Source organism: Palaemon carinicauda, chromosome 15, assembly GCF_036898095.1.
Source record: "Palaemon carinicauda isolate YSFRI2023 chromosome 15, ASM3689809v2, whole genome shotgun sequence".
Lineage (NCBI taxonomy): Eukaryota > Metazoa > Arthropoda > Malacostraca > Decapoda > Palaemonidae > Palaemon > Palaemon carinicauda.
In genome coordinates, this window is record NC_090739.1 from 74,827,016 (window position 1) to 74,846,268 (window position 19,253).

General features: G+C 38.8%; 2 protein-coding genes across 2 annotated transcripts; both read right to left on the reverse strand.

The window, feature by feature from the left end:
- Positions 1 to 259: 259 nt before the first annotated feature.
- Positions 260 to 1,667, reverse strand: LOC137654011 (sodium/potassium/calcium exchanger 1-like). Its single transcript, XM_068387645.1, has 3 exons — positions 1,441 to 1,667; positions 771 to 1,095; positions 260 to 421 (listed from the first exon to the last, which is right to left on the reverse strand). The coding sequence occupies exons 1-3, from the start codon at positions 1,665 to 1,667 to the stop codon at positions 260 to 262; spliced, it is 714 nt and encodes a 237-aa protein (XP_068243746.1).
- Positions 1,668 to 2,518: 851 nt separating this feature from the next.
- On the reverse strand, positions 2,519 to 3,398 carry LOC137654012 (uncharacterized). The gene is made up of 2 exons (XM_068387646.1): positions 3,263 to 3,398; positions 2,519 to 2,955 (listed from the first exon to the last, which is right to left on the reverse strand). Exons 1-2 carry the CDS (start codon positions 3,396 to 3,398, stop codon positions 2,519 to 2,521), a joined length of 573 nt encoding a protein of 190 aa, XP_068243747.1.
- Between the last annotated feature and the right edge of the window lie 15,855 nt (positions 3,399 to 19,253).

The window sequence follows — 19,253 nt, forward strand, 5'->3', positions numbered from 1 at the left end:
TATCCCCTAGGACAATTACTCCACTAGACATTTTACCCCACCCCTATATCCCCTAGGACAATTTCTCCACTAGTTATTCTCCTCACCTCTATATCCCCTATGACAATTTCTCCAACAGACTTTTTACCCACCTCTATATCCCCTAGGACAATTACTCCACTAGACATTTTACCCCACCCCTATATCCCCTGGGACAATATCTCCACTAGTTATTCTCCTCACCTCTATATCCCCTAAGACAATTTCTCCACCAGACATTTTACCCCACCTCTATATCCCCTAGGACAATTTCTCCACCAGACATATTACCCACCTCTATATCCCCGAGGACAATTTCTCCACTAGTTATTCTCCTCACCTCTATATCCCCTAGAACGATTTCTCCACCGGATATTTTCCCCACATCTATATCCCATAGGTCCTAGGACAATTTCTCCACTGGACATTTTCCCCACCTCTAAATCCTCTAAGACAATTTCTTCACCGAAAATTTTCCCTACCTATATATCAACTAGGACAATTTTTCCACCGGTCATTTTCCCCACCTATATATCCACTTGGACAATTTCTCCACCGGACATTTACCCCTCCTCTAAATCCCAAAGGACAATTTCTCCACCAGACATTTTCCCCACCTCTATATCCACTTGGACAATTTCTCCACCGGACATTTACCCCTCCTCTAAATCCCCTAGGACAATTTCTTCACTGTACATTTTCCCTAACTCTATATACACATGGACAATTTCTCCACCGGACATTGTCCCCACCTCTATATCGCCTAGGACAATTTCTCCACCGGACATTGTCCCCACCTCTATATCCCCTAGGACAATTTCTCCACCGTACATTTCCCCCTCCTCTAAATCCCCTAGGACAATTTCTCCACTGGACATTTTCCCCACCTCTATATCCGACTGGACAATTAGTCCACTGGACATTTTCCCCTCCTCTAAATCCCCTAGGATAATTTCTCTACCGGACATTTCTCCCACTTCTATATCCCTTAGGACAATTTTTCCATGAGACATTTTCCCCACCTCCATGTCCCCTGGGACAATTTTCCACCGGACATTTCCCTCACCTCTATATCCCCTAAAACAATTTTTCCACAGGAATTTTTCCCCACCTCTATATCCCCTAGGACAGTTTCTTCACTAGACATTTTCGCCACCTCTCTATTCCCTTTAACAATTTCTCTACCGGACATTTTCCCCACCTTTATATCCCTTAGGACAAATTCTCTACTGGGCATTTTCCCCACCTCTAAATCCCCTAGGACAATTTCTCCATTGGACCTTTTCCTCACCTCTTTATTCCCTAGGATAATTTTTCCACCGGACAATTTCCCCCCCCCCCCCTCTATATCCCATAGGACAATTTCTCTACCGGACATTTTCCCCCGCCTACATATCCCCTAGGAAAATCTCTCCAACGAACATTCTCCCCACCTCTATATCCAATATGACAATTTCTTCACTGGACATTTTCCATACCTCTGTATCCCCTAGGACAATTTCTCCACCGGACATTTTCCCCATAACTATATCCAATAGGACAATTTCTCCACCAGACATTTTTCCCACCTCTCTATTCCCTTGGACAATTTCTCCACCGGACGTTTTCCCCATAACTATATCCAATAGGACAATTTCTCCACCAGACATTTTTCCCACCTCTCTATTCCCTTGGACAATTTCTCCACCGGATATTACCCCCACCTCTCTATCCCCTACGAAAATTTCTCCACCACACATTTTCCCCCACCTCTCTGTCTCTTAGGGCAATTTCTCCATCTGACATTTTCCTCCACCTCCATATCCCCTGGGACAATTTCTCCACCTATCATGTTCCCCACCTCTATATCCCCAAGGATAATTTATCCACTGGGTAATTTTACCACCCCCCTATTCCCTAGGACAATTTCTCCACCGGACATTTTCCCCCTCTCTATATCCCCTAGGATAATTTCTCCACCGGAAATTTTCCCCACTTCTATATCCCGTAGGTAATTTTTTTCCACCAGACATCTTTCATACATCTTTATCCCCTAGGACAATTTCTCCACCGTACATTTCCCCAACTTCTACAACCCTTAGGACAATTTCTCCACCGGAAATTTTCCCCACCTCTTTATCCCCTAGGACAATTTCTCCACTGGACATTTTCCCCACCTCTACATCCCCTAGGACCATTTTTCATCGGAAAGTTTCCCCACTTCTATTTTCCCTACTGTACGACAATTACTCCATCAGAAATTTCCCAACCTATATATCCCCTTGGACAAATTCTCCACCGGACATTTTCCCCACCTCTATATTCCCTAGGACAATTTCTCCACCAGACATTTTCCCCACCTCTATATCCTCTGGGACAAATTCTCCACCGGACATTATCCTCACCTCGCTATCCCCTAAGACAATTTCTCCATCGGATATTCTCCCACACCTCTATATCCCCTTCGACAATTTCTCCACCGGATATTTTTCCCACCTTTCTATTCTCTAGGACAATTTCTTCACTGGACATTTTCTCCCATCACTATATCTCCTTGGACAATTTCTCCACCGGACATTTTCCCCGCCTCTATATCCTCTACGACAGTTTCTTCACCGGACATTTTCCTCACCTCTATATCCCCTGGGACAATTTCTCCACCGGACATTTTCCCCACCTCGCTATCCCCTAGGACAATTTCTTCACCGGACATTTTCCTCACCTCTATATCACCTGGGACAATTTCTCCACCGGATATTTTCCCCGCCTCTATATCCCCTACGACAATTTCTTCACCGGACATTTTCCTCACCTCTATATCCTCTGGGACAATTTCTCCACCGGACATTTTCCCCGCCTCTATGTCCCCTACGACAATATCTTCACCAGACATTTTCCTCACCTCTATATCCCCTGGGACAATTTCTTCACCGGACATTTTCCTCACCTCTATATCCCCTGGGACAATTTCTCCACCGGATATTTTCCCCTACCTCTATATCTCCTTCGATAATTACTCCACTAGACATTTTCCCCACCTCCCCATTCCCTAGGACAATTTTTCTACCGAATATTTTCCCCCATCACTATCTCCCTTTGGACAATTTCCCCACCGGACATTTTCCCCACCTCTCTATTCCCTAGGACAATTTCTCCACCGGACATTTTCCGCACATCTCTATTCCCAACGAAAATATCTCCATCGGACATTTTCCCGACCTCTCTATCCCCTATGACAATTTCTCCTCCGGATATTTTCCCCCACCTCTATATCCTTTTGGACAATTTCTCCAATGGACATTTTCCCCAAAATCTATGTCCCCTAGGACAATTTCTCCACCGTACATTTTCCCTACTTCTCTATTCCCTAGGACAATTTCTCCACCGGACATTTTCCCCATCTCTTTATCCCATAGGACAATTTCTTCATCAGATATTTTCCCGCACCTCTATATACCCTAGGACAATTTCTCCACCAGACATTTTCCCCCACCTCTATATCCCCTAGGTCAATTTCTCCACCGGACATTTTCCAACCCGTATATCCCCGAGGACAATGTCTCCACTGGACATCTTCCCCACCTCTCTATTCCTTAGGACAATTTCTCCACCGGACATTTTCCCCACCTCTCTATTCCTTAGGACAATTTCTTCACCAGAAATTTTCCCCACCTCTCTATTCCCTAGTACAATTTCTCCATCGGACATTTTCCCACCTCTATATCCCCTAGGACAATTTCTGCACTGGATATTTTCCCTATGTCTCTATTTCCTATGACAATTTTTCCCCCCGGACTTTTTCCCTTATTTCTATATCCCCTAGGACAATTTCTCTACCGGACATTTTCCCCATCTCTATATCCCCTAGGACAATTTCTTTACTGGATGTTTTCTCCACCTCTCTATTCTCTATGAAATTTTTTTCCATCGGACATTATCCCGACCTTCACATCCCCTGGGAGAATTTTGCCACCAGACATTTTCCCCACCTCTCTATTCCCTAGACAATTTCTCCACCAGACATTTTCCCCACTTCTATATCACCTAGGACAATTTCTCCACCGGACATTTTTCCACACCTCTCTATTCCCTGGGAAAATTTCTCTAGAGGACATTTTTCCCCACTCCATATTCCCTAGGACAATTTCTCCACCGGACATTTTCTCCCAGCTCCATATTCCCTAGGAAAATTTCTCCACCGGACATTTTCCCCACCACTATATGCCTTAACACAATTACTCCACTAAACATTTTCTCTACCTCTCTATTTCCTAGGACAATTTCTTCACCGGATATTTTCCCTCTTCTCTATATCCCATTTGGACAATTTCTCAACCAGACATTTTCCCCACCTCTCTATTCCTTAGGGCATTTTCTACACCGGACATTTTCCCCACCTCTCTATACCCTAGGACAATTTCTTCACCAGACATTTTCCCCGCCTCTATATCTCCTAGGACAATTGTTCCACCGGACATTTTCCCCCACCTCTATATCGTCTCGGACAATTTCTCTACCAGACATTTTCGCCACCTCGCTATCCTCTAGGCCAATTTATCCACCGGATATTTTCCCCCACCTCTATATCCCTTTAGACAATTTCTCCACTGGACATTTCCCCACCTCTCTATTTCCTAGGACAATTTCTTCACCGGATATTTTCCCCCATCTCTATATCCGTTGGACAATTTCTCAACCAGACATTTTCCCCTCCTCTCTATTCCTTAGGGCAATTTCTCCACCGGACATTTTCCCCACCTCTCTATCCCCTAGGACTATTTCTTCACCAGATATTTTCCCCACCTCTATATCCCCTAGGACAATTCCTTCATCAGATATTTTCCCCACTTCTACATCCCCTATGACAATTTCTCCACCGGATATTTTCCCTCACCTCTATATCCCGTAAGACAATTTCACCACCGGACATTCTCCCTACCTCTCTATTCCCTAGGACAATTTCTCCACTGGACATTATCCCCACCTCTCTATCCACTAGGACAATTTCTTCACCAGATATTTCCCCCCACCTCTATATCCCTTAGGACAATTTCTCCACCAGACATTTTCCCCACCCACATATCCCCTACGACAATTTCTCCAGCGGAAATTTTCCCACTTCTCTATTCCCTATTGCAATTTCTCCACCGGACATTTTCCCCACCTCTCTATTACCTAGGACAATTTCTCCACCGGACATTTCCCCCACCTCTCTATCCCCTAGGACAATTTCTTCACCAGACATTTTCCCCACCTCTATATCCCCTAGGACAATTGCTCCACCGGTCATTTTCTCCCACCTCCATATCCCACAGGACAATTTCTCCTCCGGACATTTTCCCCACCTTTATATCCCCTAAGACAATTTCTCCACCGGACATTTTCCCACCTCTCTATTCCCTATTGCAATTTCTCCACCTGACATTTTCCCCACCTCTCTATTCCTTAGGACAATTTTTCCACCAGACATTTTCCCCCACTTCTATATCCCCTAGGACAATTTCTCCTCTAGACATTTTCCCGACCCCTATATACCCTAGGACAATTTCTCCAATGGACTTTTTCCCCACCTCTCTATTCCCTAGCACAATTACTCCACCGGACATTTTCCCACCTCTATATCCCCTAGGACAATTTCTTACCTGGACATTTTCCCCACCTCTCTATTCTCTAGGACATTTTTTTCCACCGGACGTTATCCCCACCTCCATATCCCCTGGGATAATTTTCCCACTTCCCTATTCCCTATTGCAATTTCTCCACCGGACATTTTCCCCCAGCTCTATATCCTTTGGACAATTTCTCCTCCGGACATTTTCCCCACCCCTATATCACCTAGGACAATTTCTCATCTGGACTTTTTCCCCACATCTCTATTCTCTAGCACAATTTCTCCACCGGACATTTTCCCACCCCTATATCCCCTAGGACAATTTCTGCATGGGATATTTTCCCTACCTCTCTATTTCCTAGGACTATTTTCTCCACGGACATTTTCTTCTACTTCTATATCCCCTAGGACAATTTCACCACTGGACTTTTTTCCCACCTCTTTATTCCCTAGTACAATTTCTGCACTGGATATTTTCCCTACTTCTCTATTTCCTAGGACAATTTTCCCCCCTGGACATTTTCCCCACTTTTATATCTCCTAGGATAATTTCTCTACCGGACATTTTCCGCACCTCTATATCCCCTAGGACAATTTCTTTACTATACATTTTCCCCATCTCTCTATTATCTAGGACATTTTTTCCACTGGATATTATCCCCACCTCCATATCCCCTGTGACAATTTTGCCACCAGACATTTTCCTTACCTCTCTATTCCCTATTGCAATTTCTCTACCGGACATTTTCCCCACCTCTCTATTCCATAGGAGAATTTCTCCACCGGACATTTTCCCCACCTCTCTATCCCCTAGGACAATTTCTCCACCGGACATTTTCCCACCTCTCTATTCCCTATTGCAATTTCTCTACCGGACATTTTCCCCACCTCTCTATTCCATAAGAGAATTTCTCCCCCGGACATTTTCCTCACCTCTCTATCCCCTAAGACAATTTCTCCACTGGACATTTTCCTACCTCTATATCCACTAGAACAATTCCTCCACCAGACATTTTCCCCACCCCTATATACCCTAGGACAATTTTTCCACTGGATTTTTCCCCCACATCTCTATTCCCTAGTACAATTTCTCCACCGGACATTTTCCCACCCCTATATCACCTAGGACAATTTCTGCATTGAATATTTTCCTTACCTCTCTATTTCCTAGGACAATTTTTCCCCCCGGACATTTTCCCCCACTTCTATATCCCCTAGGACAATTTCTATTCTCTAGGACTTTTTTCCACCGGACATTATCCCCACCTCCATATCCCCTGGGACAATTTTGCCACCAGACATTTTCCCCACCTCTCTATTCCCTAGACAATTTCTCCACCAGACATTTTCCCCACTTCTATTACACCTAGGACACTTTCTCCACCGGACATTTTCCCACACCTCTCTATTCCCTAGGACAATTTCTCTATAGGACATTTTTTCCCCCTCCATATTCCCTAGGACAATTTCTCCACCGGACATTTTTCCCACCCCTGTATGCCTTAGCATAATTTCTCCACTAAACATTTTCTCTACCTCTCTATTCTCTAGGCCAATTTCTCCACCCGACATATTCCCCACCTCTATATCCCCTTGGACAATTTTCTACCGGACATATTCCCCACCTATCTATTCCCTAGGACAATTTCTCAACCGAAAATTTACCCAACTTCTGTATCCCCCAGGATAATTGCTCCACCGGATATTTTGCCCACCTCTCTATTCCCTAGGACAATTTTTTCACCGGACATTTTCCCCACCTTTATATCCCCCAGGACAATTTCTCCTCTGTATATTTTCCCCACCTCCCTATTCACTAGGACAAGTTCTCCACCGGACATTTTCCCCACCTCTATATCCCCTAGGATAATTTTTCCACCGAATATTTTCCCCACCTCTCTATTCCCTAGGACAATTTCTCCATCGGACATTTTCCCCACCTCTCTATCCCCTAAGACAATCTCTCCACTGGACATTTTCCCCACAATTAAATTTATATCCCTTGGGATAATTTCTCTACCGGACATTTTTCCCACCAGCTAAGTACACAAGTGGACGGTTTCCTACATTTTTTATATTATAAGCTTCAAACTTTTACATTAGAATTTTTGAAAAAAAAAAAAAAATAAATAAATAAATAAATATCTCCAAAATAATAAACAATGGGGGTGGGGGGGGGGGGGGGGGACCGTGGCAGCTCAGCATATACCGCTTGCCAAAACATAGGAGCAGAGAGGTTTTTCTTATTTGCTAGCGAAGCGAGCCACAGCGGCGCTGAAACCATTAGCATTCCTTAAAAAATATCTCTGAGTAATAGCGGATATGCAATGCATGCAGTGTAATTAATTTAGTTGTCAAAAATATGCTTACTTTCCATTTGGCCAAGGCGATAGCCACCCGTTGAGATACTACCGCTAGAGAGTTATGGGTTCTTTCGAATGGACAGACAGTACTATATTAGATCCTTCTCTCTGTGTACGGTTCATTTTCCCTTTGCCCACACACACACACTGAATAGTCTGGCCTATTCTTTACATATTCTCCTCTGTCCTCATACACCTGACAACACAAATCAAACAATTCTTCTTCACTCAAGGAGTTACTGCATTGTAATTGTTCAGTGGCTACTTTCCTCTTGTTAAGGGTAGAAGAGACTCTTCAGTTAAGGTATGCAGCTCTTTTAGAGAAAGAACACTCCCAAATCGTACCATTGTTTCTAGTCTTGGGTAGTGACATAGCTTCTGTACTATGGTCTTCCACTGTCTTGGGTTAGAGTTCTCTTCATTGGTGGTACACTCGAGCACACTATTCTATCTTATTTCTCTTCCTCTTGTTTTGTTGAAGTTTTTATAGTTTATATAGGAGATATTCATCCTAATATTACTCTTCTTAAAAGGGTTAGGTACTATTCAGCACTGCCAGCTCAGCGCCGCCGATTCAGCGCCGCCAGTTCAGCGCCTGGTCACTTCAGCGCCAATAAAATCAGCGACAGCCATCTCAGCGCCAGAAGAAATTTTAACTCTCTCTCTCTCTCTCTCTCTCTCTCTCTCTCTCTCTCTCTCTCTCTCTCTCTCTCTCTCTCTCACACAGTAGCCTAGTTTGTATAATTTTAGTACCAAACTGCCATTTATTGATCTCGGCGATTCCGTTGTTTAATTAAAATTCTCTCTCTCTCTCTCTCTCTCTCTCTCTCTCTCTCTCTCTCTCTCTCTCTTCACACAGTAGTTTGTATAAATTTCAGTGCCAAACTGTTACTTATTGATTTCAGTGATTCCGTTGTTTAATTGAAATCTTTAAAGGAAATATTTACAAACATTTGTAAACCATGATTTATTTGAAAACCAAAAAAAAAAAAAAAAAAAAAAAATCATCTGCTAAATACAGTCTTTGGGAAACCATGGAGGATTCAGTTCAGAGCCAGAGAGGACGAGCGAAATTCTGTCATGATGGATATATATACAGATTTGATAAAGAAAGCAAGACACAAACAAATGTCAAGTTCTGGAGATGCCATGAAGACGGTAGATGTCCTGCCAGAATTCATACGTTAGAAGCTGTTTTAAAGAAAATGAATGATCACACCCATCCGTCATCTGCAGTGGCGGTAGAAGTTGAAAAGGCGAAAACGTATGCACGAGGACACTTACTCTCTTACTTACTTTCATTTTCCATTTTTCCTTTCCTTACTGGGTTATTTTACCCTTCTAGAGCCGAGTTTATAGCACCATGCCTTTCCAACTAGGGTTGTAGCTTAGCAAGTAATAATAATAATAATAATAATAATAATAATAATAATAATAATAATGGCTTTTAACATTATGGTGGGGTAAATGTTAGTGGGGAAAATGTCCGGGATCCATTTCAAGTATCAATTGGCCAATGGCTAACTTCCCTGTTTCAAGTCATATTTACAAACTAGTGTACGCGACCCGTCAAAAATGACGTTTAAATATTTCGATAGATATGCATGCGCAAGCGCACAAAGATTCAACCCCTCCCCCTTTCCCAAATACAACCCCTCTCCCCAGTGTACAACTACTTTCTCGCTCCCTACTCAAGGGACGAGGAGAGACTAAGTAGTTATACGTGTCTTTTGCTGATCGTCACCGGAAATATATATATATATATATATATATATATATATATATATATATGCAGTATATGAATATATACAAATATATTTATATATATATATATATATATATATACACACACACATATATGTACATGTATATATAAAAATATATTTGTATATATTTCTTTTGTTTCCAATTTAGGAAAATCTCCCCTGCATAATAAAAAGAAAGTATCTCTCTCTCTCTCTCTCTCTCTCTCTCTCTCTCTCTCTCTCTCTCTCTCTCTCTCTCTCTAATGAACCTAATATAATTCTTCCAATAAAAGAGTGAGCCAGCTACATTATAGCATTTTATTCGTCCAAATAATGGACTTGATTTTTTACCACTTTCACACCTCAAAAAGAATTTTGAGGACCTCCAAACGAACTGAATATTATACATTATAGAACTGATGTAATATTCTCTTATCGTGGCTTTCCCTTCTTGACAACATCCAATTAAGATTGCCTAATATAGCATAGGGACGCGTCTTTGATTAATAGATAATAAATTTTGGTAATAATAATGATAATAATAATAATAATAATAATAATAATAATAATAATGATAATATTAATAATAATAATAATAATAACAATAATAATAATAATAATAATAATAATAATAATAATAATAATAATAATAATAATAATATACATTTAAAAGGAATGATAAGTTTAAATCATAGTACATATGATTCATTTCATATACTTTTATTACAGTTTTCCAATATATTTTCCTTAGTATTAAATAAATATTAGATATAAATAAATTAAAAGTCTTTTACTACCATGGTAGTATTCCTTTACATCTACTTTTCATTCCTACATAAAATAAAGGTTAAACTTATTCAGGGATATTTCCTACATCCTTTGCGAATTGCTCAACAGAAGGCCATCTACCGAAGTGGAATTTCACTGCTTTGGTGGCCAGGTCCTCAAGTGGTTTATTCACAATATTGTGGAGCTTCATAATATCCAGCATCATTTTGCCAATGCAATGGACGTCATAGGCCGTAGTGACGATCACGTGGGAGACGTTGGTCATGAAAAACGAGACCATCTCATCTGTGCTGCGAATGCACGGCAGTAAAGGGTTTCCTTGAAACCTCAGGAAGGGGTGTCCGCGAGAAAGATTTCATCAGATGAAGTCTTTACCACAACGCTGTTCAGCGAGAGTGAATTGTGGGAGATTCCTTTGAGATGTAACTCTTTCACCCTCAGGCAAATCTTCTTCATAATATGCTTCAGTGTTTGAAGCTGCAGTCTCCCTCGCTTCTCTAACACCAGATCTCTCAGCTTCACGTCCCATTTCTTATCCATGATGAACGATGTAAAGGACCAGTTGACTGCTCGTAAAATGGGCGCTCCACCTGCCCCGTTCAAAATGGTCAGGATCTGGACTTCTTTACAGTATTTCCCTATTTCAAACATCCTAGACATCTTTCGGATACATCTCTCATGTCTGTAAATCACAACACTGATGTCCTCAGAAAAGCTGCGTTTCATATCCATAATGGTCATAGTCAGTAAGATCGACTTGAAACCGTTCTCGAAGGGGATCAGGTTATTTCTGACAGGGAACCTCTTGTAGCATAAGTTTTCAGCGGCTTCCCTGCAAGCTTGAATAAAATCTGCCCTCTCTTTTTCTAGCAGCAATTTTCCATGTTGAGCATTTTCTTCAACTGATGTTTCATCTATTTCTTCTTCCGAGGAAATACTTTCAGATTCATCTTCCATTCCACAAGACATCGTTCCGCCATCTTTCCTGTGTGAAGACAAGTTCCTTTTGTCATCTTTCTTTTGTTCAGGTGAAATCCGTTCATCATTTCCCTTCGCTTCAGGCGACATCCTTCGGGAGTCTTTCCTCTCTTCAGAAGACTCTTTCCTCCCGTTCTTCTTCTCCTTAGTGTTGGCTGTTCTTTCTAATGTGCAAATCCCATCTTCGATATCCGAATGGAGCTTATTCACCAGCTTGACTGCTTCCTGGAGACGCAGCTCGAATTCAGCCAGGGGCTCAACGAGCGTCGCTTTGAACTTTGCGGTTCTGCTTCTCATTCCACAAAGTTTGCGAAACATCATTCCTGAAGCAACCGTGATCAACGCACTCCATCCACCGAGGAAATACTGAAGATAGATCATCTGGCAGTTGCATAAAAGTTCAGACTCGTGATGTATTATATACCATTACGTGCAAGTATTTTTTTACGCAATAATCAAAGAAATTTTATATTTTAACAAGCAAAAAAGTCTTTTGAAATTTATAGAAATAAGATGAATAATATACAGTCTTCTAAATGACCAAACTTTTGCAACTAGAATTAACACTTTATTAATACAAGTAATTCTTATAAAAATTAATCTACTATGTGTTTGTTCTTACACACATTGACGAATGTCATATATATATATATATATATATATATATATATATATATATATATATATATATATATATATATATAAAGTATACAAATACGTGTAAATAAATATACTAACAGTAATATGTATGTGTGCATAATTATGTAGAGATGTAATTATATGTACATGCACATGTATAACTATATTCATTTGTAAATATTTATGCTATACATATTCATACAAATATTAACACGCGCACACACCTCTCTCTCAGTTTGTGAGTGTGTGTGTGTATATATATATATATATATATATATATATATACATATAAATACATGTATATATCTATATATACATGTTTATATATAAATAAATAGATACACAAGCTATATATATATATATATATATATATATATATATATATATATATATATATATATATATACAGTATATATATGTATATATATATATATATATATATATTTATATATATATGTATATATATATATTTATATATATATAAAGTGTAAATGTATAAGTACATATTTATATATAAATAAACATATATATGTGTATATATATATAAATATATGTATATATATACATATATTTATTCATATATATATATATATATATATATATATATATATATATATATATATATATATATATATATATATATATATATATAATAAAGAGATGGAAAGCCCCTGGATACAATGGAATAAGTGCCGAGATGATACTGGCCACGTACCCTTAGGGAAGTAGCTGGGTTCCTTGGGCTCCCTGGGTATTACCGTAAATTCATAAGAGGTTTTGGAGAGCTAAGGAGACCCTTAGATGCTTAAAAGAAACAAAAAGTAAAAAATTGGGGAGTGGAAGACGAAAGGGCCTTTAGCCATTTGAAAGCTGCCTTAACTAGCAACGACTTACTCGCATATCCTAGATTTGATCGCCCGTTTTTAGTGACAACAGATGCGAGTAGCATAGCTGTTTTTGGCGTAATTTCTCAACAAGATGATAAAGGTAGAGAGCGACCCATTTTGTTGCTTCCAGAGCATTAAAAAAGGCAGAAAATAATTATTGTAAATTCGTTCGAGAGGCTTCGGCTATTTTTTTGGATCCTAGAGAGGCTTCAATTCTTTTTACTAGGTCAGTCAATTGAGTTACAAAGTAATCATCGCCCATTACGTTATTTATTTTAAAAAAGTGGCATGGCATCTAGACAAGCGAGATGGATTGGAAGATTGTTAGAGTTTAATATAAAGGGGTTTCACCACATAGAAGGTAAAGCTAACAAGGTAGCTGATACCCTCTCTAGAAGTGCAGTAATAGGAGTAACAACTAGGGCACAAAAGAGAAACGAAGAACGAAACCAAAATGTTGAAGACCCCCATCAAAATAGAGAACAGGATGTGAATTCACGCGAGGAGCAATCAGAAAATGAGATCCACGCGTGCGCGCGCGCGCGAGAAACAGAGAGAGAGAGAGAGAGAGAGAGAGAGAGAGAGAGATGGGAACTGTGAAGGTGAATACATGTGCTTGGGCGAGGACATGACCATGGGTGTCCAGAATTAATGCCCTGATGATGCAGGTATGATTGACTTGGGAGGTTGGGACATAAAGGAAATCCGAGAGGGACAGAAAAAAAAGAGGAATGGATGGAAAGAGTGCGAACAGTGATTAAAGGAGAATCGGAGAGTGATCCATCTTTTCTGAATGTGCCCCGCGAGAATTTTTTATTTATAGAGAATAATATCTTATATTGTGCTTACGAGAAGAGTGGAGGGGAACTGTGTGCACCGTAGTTTTTCTTCCCGCTTTAATTAATCGAGCCATCCACATTGTACGTGCAAGTCCGTATGCATGGCATTTAGGGATTGATAGAACAATAAGGAGAGCATGTGAATCCTTCTTTTGGTCAGGAATAAAAAAAAAATTATAGAAAATTATATAAAATGCTGTCATGCTTATAAATGTTTCAAAGAACATAAAAACTCTGTACCGGAAGCCAGAAAGTGGCCTGTGATTTCTATTAAATTTTATAGGGTGCATATGGATGTGCTAGGACCTTTTCCTACTGGTTTAACACAACATAAGTATATATGTGTGTTTGAGGATGCATTTACTCGGTACGCTCATACTTATGCAATGTTGGATAAATCAGCAAATTCATTAGCCCAGGCGCTGTGCTCTTTCATGACTAGGTTTGGTTGCCCGAAAATTTTGATAAGTGATAATGGTCTGGAGGTTTTAAATAAGGTGGTGAAATCGGTCACGGACTTGATGAAAATTGATCATTTTTCAGTGACCACTTATAGGCCTTCAGCTAATGTCTTAGTGGAATCGCATAATAGGGAAGTAGTAAGAATTTTACGTTACTTAGTGGCAGATGACCCCCTTCATTGGCACGCCATGCTTCCTACAGCTGAGCTAGCTTTGAACATTGCATGGAATGCTTCGCTCAGGGACACGCCTTTCTTTTTAGTGTTTGGATAGGATCCTGTGTTACTATATACGGTCCTGATTAATTTGCAACAGTTGCCAAATAATTCAACTGAGTAATACCGTGTCTATTTACTAAATCTTTTAAGGGGAGTAATGAACACCACTGAAAGGTTTTTGAAAAGAACTAATGAAAATCACAGCTCAAAGTATAATGGTCGGTTCAAAACTGCACCGGTAAAAGTTTTTGTGGTCGATCGTGTGTATTTGAAACGATTACAACCTAGGAAACACAAACTAAAGACAGCGTATTTGGGTTCGTACAGAGTAAAGATGGTTAAATCTAACACAGTAGTGATACAAAGCATTATTAATGGCGCAGTGTCTGAACATCATCAGGCACACGTACTGTATATGTGGTGCCTGAGGAGGGAGTTTTCAAAAATGTCAATCAGAGTGTACCTCCTTACCCCTACATACCTGACATTCCTCGAGTTGATGAGTAGAATTTTTTTTCTTTGCGCTTCTTGTTTGAACAGACCTCATTTCTTCTTTTGACGTGTTCTAAATAAACTTGATGATAACAATGTGTTCTTATGTTGGTGCTTAATGTATATGTAAAGTGTTGTGGTAATTTTGCTAAGTGTAGCAATACGTATGACATACTGCTTAGTGAACTTAAAAACAATCAGATATTAAATAGGTCAGGTGTGATCCGTCAGACGGATGCTATACTACTGATGTATTTATATGATTCCTGGTTGCTGGGACCGGGGAGGTTCCCAAAGGGCAAGTGGCTGCGTGATTAAAGTTGAGCCTTGACGAAAGGCAGTGTTAGAGAAGGTGTAGATATGAATACCTTATACTTAAAGTTATAAATGCAAGTGTAGTCATGATTTTAAAAAATGGCAAAACGGTGGTGGTGAGTTGTGTTGCGAAATTGTGCCATAATCCCAGACAAGTAAAATCGAGGGATGAAGAAATATCTATCCTACCCCTGTCAAGCACAAAAAGCCCGCAATGGACGCAACCAGAGGGAAGTTATTGTGTAATACTGATGTTGATATGATTTCTTTTTTTTTCACTTATGGTATTCTGTATTTTAGTAGTAGAGGTCATAAGAGGAAATGAGTGGAATTATTTTATATTATATTGTGTACCCTATTACATGCAATATTTAACTTTTTTTTTTTTTTTGGTGGAAGATGTGTTATTTTTTGGGGGTGATTTCTATGTATATATTTCATGTTGCATTTCTGTCTTGTACACCCAGCAACAAAACCGGTGTCGCCTCGCCAGACCTGACTTGGAGAGATCATGCCCTTCTTGCCCTGAAAGATGGCCGACGTTTAAACAACCAAGACATCGTTTGACGGTTCGAATGTGAGGAGTAGAGAAATTACCAATAGCACTTATAGAAATGCGATGATTAATGATATACATATATATATTATATATATACATACATATATATATATATATATATATATATATATATATATATATACTGTATATATATACATACATACATACATATATATATATATATATAAATTTATATATATATATATATATATATATATATATATATATATATATGTATGTATTATATATTAGAGATAAAGAGGTCTTATCTCTTATTCCTATAAGAAATTAATCGTTTTCGATTAGTTAGATAAGGACACTTTTTTTTTTTTTATGTTATTTGGATGTGTCCAAGGAGTACACAAAACCGATAACTACTTTGCTAGCTTGCGCTGGATTTGCATTTCTTTTTGGGGGAAATCCCAAGTTCCAAAGATGTTCAGTAACTACCTAAAACCACAAGCAAACCTAAACCACGTGTGATATTGGTTGATTTTTAGGCGGTCCCTGGTCACGTGGTTTCATTTTTTTTTCTTTTATCAAATCGCGGTTTGGTTATGGATGGTTTGTTACTTCACTGAAACCAACCCCCCCCCCCCCCGCCATATTCCCTTTTATTGAGTCGTAACAGCAGTAAGGAACCAATGTCTTATTTTATTTCCTCATTGCTCCTAGCGATCAGTGGTTCTTAACCTTTTTTCAATGCATGCTCTCTTTTCAAATCAGCATAAAATTCTTGCACCCCTGAAGTGTTGAAATACAAGAGAAAAACTGCGTAAATGATATGATATAAAGTGGATCTGATCTGTATTAAATGAAAAATTGGTTCTAGGACAAATGCTGTATTACTGTTTTTGCAGGAAAAAAATAAACCTGCGAATAAAACGAAATATTTTTGTTCTAATTATTCATATTCATATGGTTAGGAATCGACCATACACCTCTTAAGGGAACAGGCACCTATGTTTAAGAAACATCGAGAGAAGTCAATCATAACTTAGTTGATACCATTGTCATGAATTGTGGCTATTAAGTATCGCTGTCCGTCTATCTGTTATTTATGTTTTGTTTTCGGTTCAGCCTGTAAAGATTAAAGCTATTTGCAAGTCATATATGACTCATCACATTCCAACAATTAACAGTCCAATTATTGAAAATGATATCCCTAATTACGAAAACTTTGTTACTTTGTTACCGGAGGAGATAAGTCAATAATTTTGATCTTACACTTTTTCTTGCATGTTGGTTTGGTTTTGAAAGGCCGGCGACCATAAAATTTGTTGGTTATCGATTCCTTGGACAATTAGTGTGAATATCTAAAACCCAGCCCAAGCCACATTTTTAGCATGGATTTTAAAGGTATATGTTACCCAAAACAAATGTGACACGCCAAGTTTTGTAACCGATGTTTTTATTAGTCATCATGGCTACAAATTAGCATTTGTAATATCTAATTATTCTAGAGTGAGAAGACACTATAGGTAGTATAGGATACCCTAATCTAGTATAGGATTTGCATATATGTCAAAACTTAGTTGAGTTACCAGCAATAGTTTTTTAAACATCGCCATCATTTCATTTGGATGCATTTTATGCCATATTGCATGTAAAAAATAATAAATGAATAAATTTGATTTATTTCATGGAATAATTGATATTAATTGTTATCAATAAGGGTATTACCATCATCATCATCATCAGATCATCTTCATCACTTCACAAATGCTGATAAGCAAACCTAGTAAAGCCATACATTAAGGTCACTCAATTACCACCTCTTCACCATCATCTTTAACCACCTGATTATATCCCAACCCCATCCCCACATGTTCCAGGTTTAAGGGTCTCGTAGTTATGATAAGATCCTTCTGGTGGAAGTTAAAAAACAAAATACTAAGACGAAAATATTTCATACATTTGTTCTCCAGGTGTTTACAATAATTTCATAATTATAAATGACGAAGTAAATATGCTAAAGACTGATTGAACACATAACGAGAGTAATGGGATTTCTTGAAGAGCTTACCTTGGGAACATCTATAATGTGTGGGACATCAGGTCATGAAACATCAAATAAAATCATAATAAAACGAAGAGTCAATGCTAAGGAAATATTTCCCTTTGCCTTGGGGAGGGTGAAGCCAGCTAGACTCCGACCTATGAGCATTGAGCAATCGTCACCAGGGATGGGGGTTCGCTTGGAAGTGAACTACTTGCCCAGTTAATTTGATTGATTGATCGATTGATTAGGAGTTTTCTGGTGACCTGACCTCTAAGGTTATTGACACCAAATCAGATAATATGGGTAAACAATGTGTTAATAATATAATATTTATACCCTATATACTATATACCATACCATCACTATAATAATACACCACTGAACATTTTCATTGCATGCCATTTCATATATTTAATTTTTACCAATCACTTCTGAAACAATATTAATTATGGTGACTGATGATAGAATTTAAATCTCCAACCTTAAACTAATATAATTGATATAGCAAATAATACTATATTCTCTAAAAGGGTCGGAGCCAAGTAGCCCGTGCCAAAAGCTGACCCAAACCACATCGAGCTACGTGGCTCATGATCGAAATCAAAGGAAAACACTGAAATCAACAACTAAACCTTTAAACCTCATTACCTTCAAAATTTGAACAAAAGCCATTTATTGATTACTGGTTACCCCAATAGGTGCTATTTGAAACAGTGTGTATGTATGTGTGTGGGGAGAGAGAGAGAGAGAGAGAGAGAGAGAGAGAGAGAGAGAGAGAGAGAGAGATGTATTTATATGATGAATATCTTCTAGAGTTCTAATATTGAGATACATTCATTTCTCGTCTTTGAAGTGGTTACATAACTGCTGAAGTTTTGACAGAATCAACAATTTTCTCAAAGTCTATAAATGTCATACATGGTGGCTAGTCTTACTCTGTTGATGTTTCTATTAACTGGTTAATTGCATGGATATGGTCAGTTGTTGAAAACACGCTTCTAAGGCCTGCCTGCTCTCTTGGTTAAGGCTCAGTCTTTCTATTTGTTGAAAATCTTTACGATATCTATAAGGAAACTACATAGAGATAGTAAAAAGAATCTGATTGAGAAACGATTTAGAAAGGGTGACCCCCTCTCTCCGAAATTATTCACAGCATGCATAGACATTTTTTAGAATTTAGATTGGGAAAATATAAGAATTGACATAAATTGGAAATACTTTAGCAACTTAAGATTTGCAGATGACATAGTTCTATTAGTGAATCATGGGAGGAATTGCAAAAGTTAATAGAAGATTTGAATAGAGAAAGCATACATGTAGGACTGATAAATGAGTAAAACTAAGATAATGTTCAAAGA

Bases quoted from the DNA above. Each gene is read 5' to 3' on its own strand.
- LOC137654011 (XM_068387645.1), bottom strand. From the start codon at position 1,667: ATGTCTGGTGGAGAAATTGTCCTATTGGATATAGTTATGGGGAAAACG. The intron at 1,096-1,440 runs GTTCGTTGGAGA...AAATTGTTTTAG, and splicing joins GATATAGAGGTGGGGAGAAT to GGGATATAGAGGTGAGGGAA. The intron at 422-770 runs GTGGGGACAATG...AAATTGTCCTAG, and splicing joins TTGTCCTAGGCGATATAGAG to GACCTATGGGATATAGATGT.
- LOC137654012 (XM_068387646.1), bottom strand. From the start codon at position 3,398: ATGGGGAAAATGTCCGGTGGAGAAATTGTCCTAGGGAATAGAGAAGTA. The intron at 2,956-3,262 runs GTGGGGGAAAAT...AAATTGTCCCAG, and splicing joins TTGTCCAAAAGGATATAGAG to GGGATATAGAGGTGAGGAAA.